Consider the following 12,067-nt stretch of genomic DNA (forward strand, 5'->3'; position numbering starts at 1 on the left):
TTAGTTTGTGATACCTCATGCATTAAAGGGTTAGTTCATCCAAAAATGAGAATTATGTCATTAATAACTCACCCTCATGTAGTTCCAAAACCGTAACACCTCCGTTCATCTTCTGAACACAGTTTAAGATATTTTAGATTTAGTCAGAGAGCTCTCAGTCCCTCCATTGAAGCTGTGTGTACGGTATACTGTCCATGTCCAGAAAGGTAAGAAAAACATCATCAATGTAGTCCGTGTGACATCAGAGGGTCAGTTAGAATTTTTTGAAGCATTGAAAATACATTTTGGTCAAAAAATAACAAAAATGACAAAAAAAAAAAAAAAAAAATTTCAGCATTGTCTTCTCTTACGGGTCTGTTGTGAGTGCGTTCACAACACTGCAGTGATGCTGTTGACGTATGATGATGCTGATGTGCTTTCTGGTGCGCCCAATAACAAAGATAACACGTCAGCAGCGTTGTACGTCAACTGTCACAGCAGTCGCACTCACAACAGACCCGGAAAGTTGTAATTTTTGCTATTTTTTGACCAAAATGTATTTTCAATGCTTCAACAAATTCTAACTGACCCTCTGATGTCACATGGACTACTTTGATGATGTTTTTCTTACCTTTCTGGACATGGACAGTAGACCGTACACACAGCTTCAATGGAGGGACTGAGAGCTCTCTGACTAAATCTAAAATATCTTAAACTGTGTCCCGAAGATGAACGGAGAGGTCTTACGGGTTTGGAACGACATGAGGGTCATTAATGACATAATTCTCATTTTTGGATGAACTAACCCTTTAACAAAATTACCTTTATTGTAAAGTGTTCAAATAAATCAGTAACACTTTAGTTTAGGGTCCAATTCTCACTATTAACTAGCTGCTTATTAGCATGCATGTTACTTGCATATTGATTGTTTATTAGTTTATAAAAAAAACACATACTGTATTAATGCCTTATTCTGCATGACCTTATTTAGATCCCTTAATCATACTCCATACATAAACTTAACGACTACCTTACTATTCATAAGAAGCAAATAAGTAGTTTATTGAGGCAAAAGTAATAGTTTATAGTAAGAATTGGTCCTCAGACTAAATTGTGATTTAAAAAATCAAATAATAGACCCTATTTCTGAATTAGTAGTAAACTGATGTTAGAGTGACTGATCATAACTTTTCTTTTCTGGTTAGTAGTGACTGGTTAGTCTAGAGTAACTGAATTTGCTCCTACTTCCAGCGTTACCTAGTGTCTGTGAGTCAAGGTCATCATCGATGAACTCCTCGCCTTGAATGATATTCTGTGTGTCCTCACTGTGATTGACAGGGCTGGTCATTTCCTGCTCCTTCTCATTGTGCATCTGGGCATAGACGTTTCGTCCTGGCAGTTTTCTGAAACGCAGCCAGGGACGCGTTAGGCTGCTCTCCTCTGGCCTCAGCAAGGAACCATGGTTTTTGTAGTTTTTCCTGTCACAGTTTTGTAGTTCATGTTCTGTTATATAATCTGGCTGTCAATTAGACATGTGGGGACTGAACATGCATTTATCAGTGATGGGGTATGACGGGACAGTGAATATCAATAGCATTATCAAAAGAATACAGATTTTTTTCTAAGAAAACCTGTGGTTCCTGCATACATGTGAATGCCATGCGATTCAGTGATGGGCAGCAAGACAGAATGAGTGTGCTGTGCATGTTATTCATTTGGAAATAGGTTGAGTAATTAAATGTTTTTTCCTTCTAATAACCCACCCAGGAATGACAGGGAAGTCTCCAAAAAACATGAAATATTGCAGTATACATAGAATAAAACCTGTGGGAGAAAAAACCAAACCTTTTAAATTTGAAGAGTATGAATGCTGCGGCAGAGATCAGACTGACGAGGAGAAAGACAGCTAGAGCCCAAACACCTGGACCTGCTGCAGCCAGACGAGAGCCTGCAGAAGAGGAACATCTCTGATCATCACACTTTAATGCATCCTTTATCATAATTATCTGCTAACCTGTCTATCATTAGCACGTGCAATTCTACAGGGATTAAAAGGATAGTTTGCAAATTTTTTGGGTGAACCCTTTAACTATTACTTGGCTCTAATGATAATTATTTGTAAACTTACCAAAAAAAAAAAATTTCAAACCAGAACCAAAATAACACAAATCACACACAATGTACACTCCTTGTGTGGTTGAAGGCATTTGTGTGACTGTGACACAAACAACAGTTAAAAAAGAAACTTTCACAAACTATCAAACCACTAAAAAAAATTAAAAAATGAAGTTGAGATAAAAATGTTTACCGTAAAGGAAACCCAAACATGCATGTTTTTCAAACCAAAGATCACCATGACTGACAGCTCAAAACCCAAACAGAAATGCAAGCCAAAGGAAGCATACATATAAGAGTAAATGAAGTCAACTCTATGTAACAACTAGATCAAAAACAGGACAGAAACAGAAGACATTATTGCATTATTTCTATCACTGTATGAGCAGATCAGTACTTAAAGAACAAAGATGACACTTCTAAAAGCAAGAGGTAGAGGTGACGCACCAGTCTGTGTTGTGCTGGCAGACACGTCACTAGTTATAGCTCCTTTGAAATACATTGTTTGTTTTTTTTTGTAATTACTGATGAAGGGCTTGCTGTAATACTATGATCATTAAGTGGCTCATTGATATACTTTCTAGATGTGTGTGTGTGTCTGTCAGGTGGTAGAATCTGTTTTGTTTTGCTCACCTCTATCTGAGTCTGCCAGAGTCACCAATACTCTTAACCCTCCTCTCACAATGAAGCTCACGTTGTTCTCACTCAGAATCTGCTTTATGCTGGGAACACGCTACGCAAATGAAGAACACACACACAAGAATATGAGAGTTAAATACTAACAGATATCCCTTCCAGATATTCTTACCATCATATGCTAGTTATTACTATTCCTTTCATTGTGTCTTAGTAATCAAGGTAAGGCATAAACAAGAAATGAATTTACTGACTTATCCATTTACTGTGTATCATGTTTAGTTCTGATGCAAATAGCATCTCCAGGCTCTAACAAGACTAATGTTTTGTTGTCTTAGGATGTATCTCTTCTCATGTCTGAGATGGCTTCATTATCACAAGCAACATGATATGTACCTTATCCACAAACACACTTCTCTTTACTGGTGTGCTCTCTTGAGGAAGAACATACAGGTCTGCAGTGGTGGGAAGACCGGGCTTCACCATGGTAACCAAAGAATCCTGAGGAACCCCGGTGAGCTGTTAGACACAGAGTGAGGCATGATGAGTACATTTAAACATATCTGGCATCTTAAAACAAACAGGGCATGAATGTGTGTGTGTGTTTGTGTCAATGATTGAGGCGAGAACCTTAGCGATAATCTTGGATACGACTTGTCCCACATCTTGTCTCCATTCAGGGATGTTTGGGTTAAAGCGATCCAAATTACGACTGAAACTCAATGGGATGACCTGGAATTGATCTGAAGAGAGACGCTGTATTATGATCAAGGTATTGTGAACATATTAAAGTTAGTATTGCAGTTGCAAAAAAACTACTGAGAGATCCACACCTCTGTTGCACAAAATAATAATAAATACAATAATTCATAATCATTGAACTCGTATTAGTTAAACTAAAAGCCTCACTATTTGAGGTGATGCTACTGAGCAAGAAGAGGCAAGAGGTGAGGTAGACAAAGACTTTCAGTCAGTCTCACACTCACAAATGGGTATGGAATGTGGGCATTGTAATGACAAGAAGCAAGGTGATTAATTACGGTAAATAAAGACAGAATTTCATTTTTGGGGTGAACTATATACCTTTAAAACTTTCAAATGACTCGACAAATTTGAAAAAGACTTGTATAGCCAGTTTAAAAGATAAAAATATAAATAAAAATAACTGAAAATCTTCCAGGCAAGTAATTTCTCTAAAGAAATTTAAGTTGGCAAGTCGTCCAAAATAAATGATAAAATAACGTAACTAAGAGGTTTACATTCAGCTTGAGGACAAACAATATGATACCAGTCTTCATTTTGCATTCAAGCTGAACATTGTCTCTGAGGGAGACTGTCATTTCTGCTTTCCAAGCATGACCTCATCCCTATCGCAACACGCTCATGAATATTCATCGCAGCTCTGGAATCACATGAATATTTCAGTTCTATTTAACACTCTCATTACAAGAATAGGGTTAGACCTCAGGTTGGGTTTTAAATGCAGAGTGTTCTTCTGATGTTTAATTATATACAGTCTGTGATTGTCACAAGGTCCAGATTATTCATGCAGTACATGCAGGGCTAAAGCGCCATAACACACTGGCTTCCCGATGTGCAGAGCAATTAAACACAAATCGCTAACAGAAAAATCAACAGAAACATAAATTCTATTAAAAATATTTAATTGAAATAACTGGTCTTTTGTGATTCTCATTAACATTAATGCATGACTGCTGCACTTCAAGTTATAATTTGTCTTTCCTGGTTTACATGGCAAATAGAATTTTAATTTGTTTTACACAGCCCTTTTCCATAGAAAATCTAGAGAAGACTTTGAAAGCAGCACGGAAACCATGTCAAAAAATTGGGCCATGTGGCTTTGTAAAGATTAATAAAGGGTTAATAAATGGTGACAGTTTGCATTTTAGGTGAATAAGGAATGTGAAATTTCTCCTTCGTTTTTAACACAGACCTGCCATGGAGATACCCAAAATGTTAATAAACCTTGGTATAATTCTTAAGAAGACAGTTCTGAGGCTGATAACTCTTTTACTTTGAGTTTTATGTATATTCATATTGGTGAAATTCACCCAAGGGTATCCTACAGGGCCGTGCACAGACCTTTTGAGGGGCATGTGCTGAAACTGAAAAAGGGCACCCCCCTCCCTTTTTTTATATCAAGATTATTTAGTAAGCCTGCATAACAGGAAGAAATGGTCACATCTTCATGACAAATTCATTAACACAAAATAATAGTCTCAAAAGCTTTAGATTTATTCACGATTAATAACAACCATAATAATAATAGTAGATAATTAGATAATATAGATAAACAGGGTTTTAAGGGCTTCTTTAAACCTAATTACAACAGCTCTTGTGTACTCCCTCTTTTTTTAAATTGCATTTATAGCAAAAAAAATACTTGACTCATACATAAACATGTTAAACAAATAATACAAATTAGCTTATAACACCAAACAGAAACCAAAATCTTTTTTTATTGAACTTTATGCACTCTTTTATGAACTTTGCAAAAAAAAAAAAAAAAAAAAAAAAAAACATATATATATATATATATATATATATATATATATATATATATATATATATATATTCTCTTTTTTAGCTATTCTGTTTGGTTTTATAAGCTAATTTGTATTATTTGGTTTACATGATTATGAATGACATTGAGAAGAGGGGAAGGTGAGCAATGAGTCAAGTATTTTTGACAAACTTTTTTGAAATATAATTTAATTATGTCCAACTCAATTCCAGATTATAAGAAACTATAGCCATACCGTAACTATAACATATCCAACATGTATCCGCCTACCATGTTTTACTACATTTTATACATGTGAGGACAAACGGAGAGTATACCAAAACATGATTAGCCTAAATGTTAATAAATTAAGTGTATCAGCAATCATAAATCAAAGAAGAAATTTCTTAGAAATATATTTTATAAATGTTATCTAGGTGACGAGGATCACTCGTCGCTTTGTGTAAGTTCCATTATGAAACAGCGCGCGGGCGCACCTGTTATGATTTTCCGATGGTAAAAACAAATTATATGTTGTTGTATTACTTATCAATATATAGTTTTTGACCAGCGAATGTGTGCAAATGTGAATTTTTTTTTTGTCCGTCATTGAAACGGCGACGGTGCCTGCCGCTGCCGGTGTTCTGTCGATTTGTCCTACGCTGTCAGATTTTCCTACCTCCCACCAAAACAGTGGGTAGTACAATTCCACAACGAAAATTCTACTGTAAAGTTATGGTTTATTAAAGTCTACACCTACCACAACCCTAATCATACCCTTACAGTACTGCAAATACAGTAATTATGTGTTATATTCGCGGTTGTAGCTAGAAGGGATACAGTTACAGGAAACCAACAATAAATATTATTTTCTACCAATTAGATTGCGTTTTTATTAACGTCTACAACTACCCCAGCCCTAAAACTACCCTTACAGTAATGCAGATACATTAAATATCGTTGTTTAGCATGAGACAAAGGACGCGATATTGATGTGCGCGTGCGCAGTAAACCCGCGTAGGAAAATCTGACAGGGTAGGATAAAATGTCAGGACACCGGCATCACATTACACTTTAATCTACAGGTTACAAACTAGTTTTTGTAGCTATATAGACGGAGTGCTCGGTTTTTCCTGTGGTAAAATGCATTTGGCCAAAATCGCATTTTATAAAAGATTAAATGCTACTGTATGCACAGGCCATTTAAGTGTTGGCTATGTATTGGCTATGACTAGATGGCAAATGCTAGCCCCCTCTCTCAGGCGACACCCCACATGTCTCAGTCAGTCAGTCAGACATCAAATAAATAAAATATGAGCCTTTATAGACATAGTGTTTAGTAGTACTTATTCAAACAACAAGATATTTATTTACCCTTCGCAAAACTTTGTTCAGCTCAGCTGTTGTCTACAGTGCGGCTGATGTGGAACTTCAGTTGATTCAATGAATATAGAGGGGGCGGAGTTATCAGCTTACTGACAGCTTGAGGATCGAATAAGATTTACACAAGCTCGTTTTAAGAACTTTCATTTGCTAAATATTTTTAAAACAGACAGACAGATGTAAAGGGTGACCAATAGCATTGATAAAATTTTTTTTAAAAACACCACCAAAAAAAGGGCACTTCGGAGTGTAAGGGCAAAAAGGGCATGTGCTCTGCACAGGTTGAGCCCTACCTGTGCACGTGCCTGGTATCCTAGATATTATTTTCAGTCAATTACCATTTGTATTGTAAAACAGATTATTGGATTATATTGCTGGATTAGGCCTCTTCATGTTCAGCTGCTTATATGTATTATCTCGCATTCTTCAACCATTAAAAGCATTATGCTAGAACTCTTGCTCAAAAATCTGTGAACAGTAAACTTGCCTTTGATTTGATTGGCCATCTCAAATACCTTAACATTGACGATGTTGAACCAATGCACTCTGAACATGCTAAATATACATGATTGAACTGAACAGAAGATAAGTTTTTTTTGTTTAGTTTTTTTTTTTGAGGGAAACTGAAATTACAGAATTTGGCTATTCGGGCCATTCGCCTGGGCTGAATATGAAGGATACGTAACTATCATTCATATCATATCATTATTTACAGTATATTTAAATAGGCCGACCCACAGGGAGAACTCCTGGTGCTCAGAGGGCCAGTCTGCCCCTAATGCTGATGCAGTATTAAGGGGTGTTTAATCTTACCATAGACAATGACAGTCTTGCTGTCCTGTACCATGGATCGACCATTAGAAGCCTGAACCGTCACAGGAACTTCCCCCTCCTCAGAGAACCTTGCAATCAGACTATTCTCCAGAGTCAGCTTTGGCTGTCGAGGGTAAAGACAGATCATACATGTCCATGTAAGTGTAAAGGCATCACTTTAACGGCTACACCTGAACCTTTAAGCATAAGCATCTCAAATTAATTCCAGGTCAGTTTCTTTAATTGTTTTACATGGATGAGACTGCGCATACTGTATATGGACTCATTAACCATTAATCTTAAAACTTCTCATTACAATCACACATATGTATGCATATAATCTTAGATGTAAAGTTTCAGTGCCAGTGAATTTATTACATACCCTCATTACTATTTTGTTTTAAAGTCAGAATAATTATTTTAATACTGCACACGAACACCTAATGTAAAACACAGTCCCTGAAAGCATGTATTATGAGTGTATTTTTATAGAATATTATTAATTACCACAGAGTACCTGAAGGTTATCTCCAATCCACCAGTAAAACACTGTAAGGTTTGCCTCAGTGGGCAGCACTATAGCTGTGAGATTTACTTCTTGATGTCTGCCAGCGATTGGGACCACCTCCAGATGGACATCTTGAAGAGGAGCTGGAGAGAAGGTGGGAGCAAAACAGAAAAATAGACAAATTGAGAGTTCCAGGGAAAAAATATGTAAAGTCTGTCTTGAGATAAAACAGCATAGTGTGAGCAATGTGTCCAACTTCCATCAATACTCTGTAAAATCTGCGCTTTCTCTGTGTAGATTTTACATGGGCCTGATTCTGAGTTATGATTCTGTAAAACCTTTTAACCTCACAGTATTATAGATAATACTAATCATTTTGTTCCAAAATGTTATGCAGCAGCTTTTGAACTCACTTGAACTTTACTGACCTGTGACCTGGATGTAAAGTGTGGCTTGGTCATGTCCAGCAGAGTTTTCAGCCTTCACATTGACACGGTAAACACCTGGCTTCTCATAACGGTGCTGAATGGGTTCATCTGTGACTGTCAGGTTTTCGTATATAGCCCTGACACCGTCCATTAGATCGACCTGATATCTGGTGCTGGTGGTGTCACCCTGAGGAGGGATGTACAGTGAAACAAACACAAGTTAAAGATGCCTAAAAATTAGTCAAACATTTTTCTTTGCCTAAATATCTTGACATTTTCTATTTAGAATTATCTTACATTTTAACATTCAAATTCGGAAACTTCAAGTTTTGCATTTCACCTGTTCCTGATGGACTATGAAGGTGATGTCATCACCAGGTGCCACGGCCAGCATCTGTCCTTTGATGGCCAGCTGAAGGCCTTTAGGGGCCAGCAAAGGGCAAGAATGCTGCTTTGCGCTCTGTTCTTTATTCAAGCCACCCTCACAAACATTAGCGATGACCTTCCGGTAACTACAACAGACAACACAAAACGTGTAACTAGTTTTAATTTGCCTTAAACTGGAAAATCCATGTCATGTTGTGGCCTGGAGTCAAATACAATATGCATTTAATCATTAAATACCTAAAAAAAATAGCTTAAAGAGGTGGATAAATCAGGTTTTTCTGCATGAGGGTCTGCTGCTCTCCTTAACACATTTTGGAAGCAATGAAATCTGATCTGTCCCTGTAGTACATCTGCTTTGTTTGCTTTAATAATAATTTCAGTCGGAACTGAAAACTTAAAAGTTTGCCTCTGTTCAAGTTCATCACAGTGTTCATGAAGCATGAGACAACACAAGTAACAATCATGCAAACTGCTGCAATGCACTGCATAGTGATCATCACATAGTTTGCTATCCAGTTGTTGACATGGTTGACACAATTGAGTCCAATCGCTTTATCAGAAACCAAAAGAAAATGGCGAATGGTGGTAATATACAGTAGTACTACCAAAAAATCATGATCCAAAAGACATTCAAAATACATGTGTACATGGTACTAACTATATCTGCCTGTCAAAAGCTTTGCATTTTAATCTACAGTGTCTTTTATATGCATGAGTGGGTGTTTTCTGTAGTGTCATTTACTGTGCTTGTTCAATGTAAAAACTGTGTGGTGAGTATGACCAGCATTTCCTGATGTACAGCAGTGTGTGTGAGTGTATTACCCTGTGCTGGACTTGTAGCTGTGTCCTAAATGGCAGTTTTCAGGTGGAGCGTCAGGATCATGCCAGAAATCAGGATAACAGCGATCCCCCTCTAACCTGAGGCTGGGAGCACGCTCAAAGCCATAGTCACTGGGAACACACAGAGAGACGTAAAGCTCTATTTTTAGCCCCAGATCTAATTCCCAATGCAATGCACTGGGGTGTGAAAATGAAGTAAAGATTGTCTGTTACAGCAAAGGCATCCGTGTACAATATAATTGCAATTGCCCTGAAATGTGCAAGGGTTATCTCTCGGTTTCATACCAGGCAAAGTCTTTCTCTGTGCACTGGCAAGGTTTAGCTGTTAAAGCTGATGTATAGCTCTTCCCTTTAATGCAGAACGATGACTCTTTCCTCCTCCTGTACACTCGTTCCTGGCCCATGATGCATTTCTCTCCCTGTGGTAGAAAACTTAAATGAAAATTTATTTCCAAAACAGAGGAGTTGAGTTTTTTTTTTGTATATATATATCTTATATCTTATATCTTATATCTTCTTTCCTACTGTTTTTGAACATGCTGTAGGTCAGAAGGTCAGAGGTCAGAAAAACAGCCTGATGTTACCTGAAGGTCAGTGAGTTTCCAGGAGTCATAATCAGCTTCTGTGCACTGTCTGGGAAATGACTTTCGGAAATCCACCTTCACCAGCTCCCAATCTGAACGGTAACTTATGTGGCCAAATACCCTGTCCGCAACAGTAAACATCAATAAACATAAGCCTTCGTCTGTCCATTAATGCATCCCTCCATCCATAAACATCCCATTATCCCTCAATCTGCAAACGTTGAGACAAAAGCCATTCATCCCTTTCACCGAAAAGCGAGACTATCAGAGTGTAACTTTGACGTCACGTCACAACACACTCTCTATCCAATGATGCATCGCGAGTGGACAGACACATGAACGTGCTTTACTAATGAGCAGGGGTCTCTTTAATTGAGGACTTTGAATTTCACATTGCCTTTATCAAAAGGCCAGCTGCTATATAACACAGAGACCACCAGCTGTTTGGGGTCTACGGAAGATGCTCTCTACTTATCTACTTAATCTCAAATAAAGCACTGTTCACCGCCACAAGGTGGAACCCTGTATCTGTGTTTTGTAGAATTCAGTGCACAAGGGTCACAAACAATTAGAAATGCTTTGATCATCCAGTATAGCACTCATAGCTGAGATTAGAATATTTAAATATACTTCTACAATGAATATTCAATGATACAATGATAGTTTAAAAGCCTGACAGAAAAATGCAATTGGAGGAAAATTCATAACCAATTCAGATCGGGGTTATGCTCAAACAGCACAAACAAAATAAGTGAAATAAAGGAAAAGCATGTTAATATTACTCTATGTACTGAGGGCCGTAAAACCAAAACAGGAAGATCTTAATCTTTCAGAAAATGGGATTTTCTATTACTTCAAAATAATAAAATTGTCCTACAACTGTCTTAAATGGATAGTTCTTCTGTACAAGTTTTTCTCTGTTGTAAAGAATAAAGTAAGTTGTAAAAGTTTTGAAACAACATGAGGGTGAGTAAATTTTTTTTATTTGTGGACTAGTAACTCCTGTTCAATTTCCAGAGGGCTCATACTCACGTCATAACCAGTGTCTCATCTCCAGGTTCACTCAGAAGTCCATCCACAAACACAGAAGTGCTGGTGAAGTTGTGGATGCTCCATGTTTGTCCTTCATCTATGCTGAATCTAAGCCAAAGCATTAGCAGTACACACAAGGAAAAGAAAATTGTATATCACACATTTTATGACCTATTATAAATCTGTGTTTTGAGAGAAGACATTTGTATTTTAGTTAAGTGAACGTGAAACCCAGTTTACAACTTTCAAAAAATCCTCTAAAATTAATTATACATATGACCCTGGACCACAAAACCAGTTTTAAGTGACTGGGGTATATTTGTAGCAATAGCCAAAAATAGATTGTATGGGTCAAAATTATAGATTTTTCCTTTACTCCAAAAATCATTAGGATGTCAAGTAAAGATCATGTTCCAAGGAGATATTTTGTAAATTTCCTACTGTAAATATATCAAAACCTAATTTTTGATTAGTAATATGCATTGCTAAGAACTTCATTTGGACATATTTAAAGCTGTTTTTGCATTCTCAGATTCCAGATTTTCAAATAGTTGTATTTTGGCCAAATATTGTCCTATTTTAACAAACCATCAAAGGAAAGCCTATTTATTCAGCTTCTAGATGATGTATAAATCTCAATTTCGAGAAATTGAACCGTTTTGTGGTCCAGGGTCACAAAATGTGATCCATCATTCATTTCTCTCTTCATGAAAATTGGGAACATACTGTTAGCTGAAAAATCCCTCCATCTGCGTCGAATCTCACAGCGTGAATATGAGAGTTTGTAGGCTACAAGCCAGCATAAGCACTACAAGTTCTTAGTTTTACCCTGACAGAA

At 37.0% G+C, this 12,067-nt stretch overlaps 1 protein-coding gene across 2 annotated transcripts in view; it reads right to left on the reverse strand.

Moving 5' to 3' along the window:
• The window catches only part of LOC128016782 (VPS10 domain-containing receptor SorCS2), a 165,968-nt gene that overhangs the window by 3,397 nt on the left and 150,504 nt on the right, over positions 1-12,067 (reverse strand). Inside the window, exons 14-26 of one of the 2 annotated variants that reach the window (XM_052601570.1) lie at positions 11,230-11,337; positions 10,198-10,318; positions 9,899-10,032; positions 9,596-9,724; positions 8,727-8,898; positions 8,387-8,573; positions 7,968-8,101; positions 7,451-7,574; positions 3,361-3,473; positions 3,127-3,249; positions 2,728-2,827; positions 1,825-1,927; positions 1,237-1,457 (exon numbers count right to left, since the gene is read on the reverse strand). In XM_052601570.1, the coding sequence (XP_052457530.1) occupies positions 1,237-1,457; positions 1,825-1,927; positions 2,728-2,827; positions 3,127-3,249; positions 3,361-3,473; positions 7,451-7,574; positions 7,968-8,101; positions 8,387-8,573; positions 8,727-8,898; positions 9,596-9,724; positions 9,899-10,032; positions 10,198-10,318; positions 11,230-11,337 (1,769 nt within the window). The remainder of the gene's footprint in view (positions 1-1,236; positions 1,458-1,824; positions 1,928-2,727; positions 2,828-3,126; positions 3,250-3,360; positions 3,474-7,450; positions 7,575-7,967; positions 8,102-8,386; positions 8,574-8,726; positions 8,899-9,595; positions 9,725-9,898; positions 10,033-10,197; positions 10,319-11,229; positions 11,338-12,067) is intronic. The other variant, XM_052601571.1, reaches the window with a different exon arrangement.

The sequence above is a fragment of the Carassius gibelio genome, chromosome A7, assembly GCF_023724105.1.
Source record: "Carassius gibelio isolate Cgi1373 ecotype wild population from Czech Republic chromosome A7, carGib1.2-hapl.c, whole genome shotgun sequence".
Classification (NCBI taxonomy): Eukaryota; Metazoa; Chordata; class Actinopteri; order Cypriniformes; family Cyprinidae; genus Carassius; species Carassius gibelio.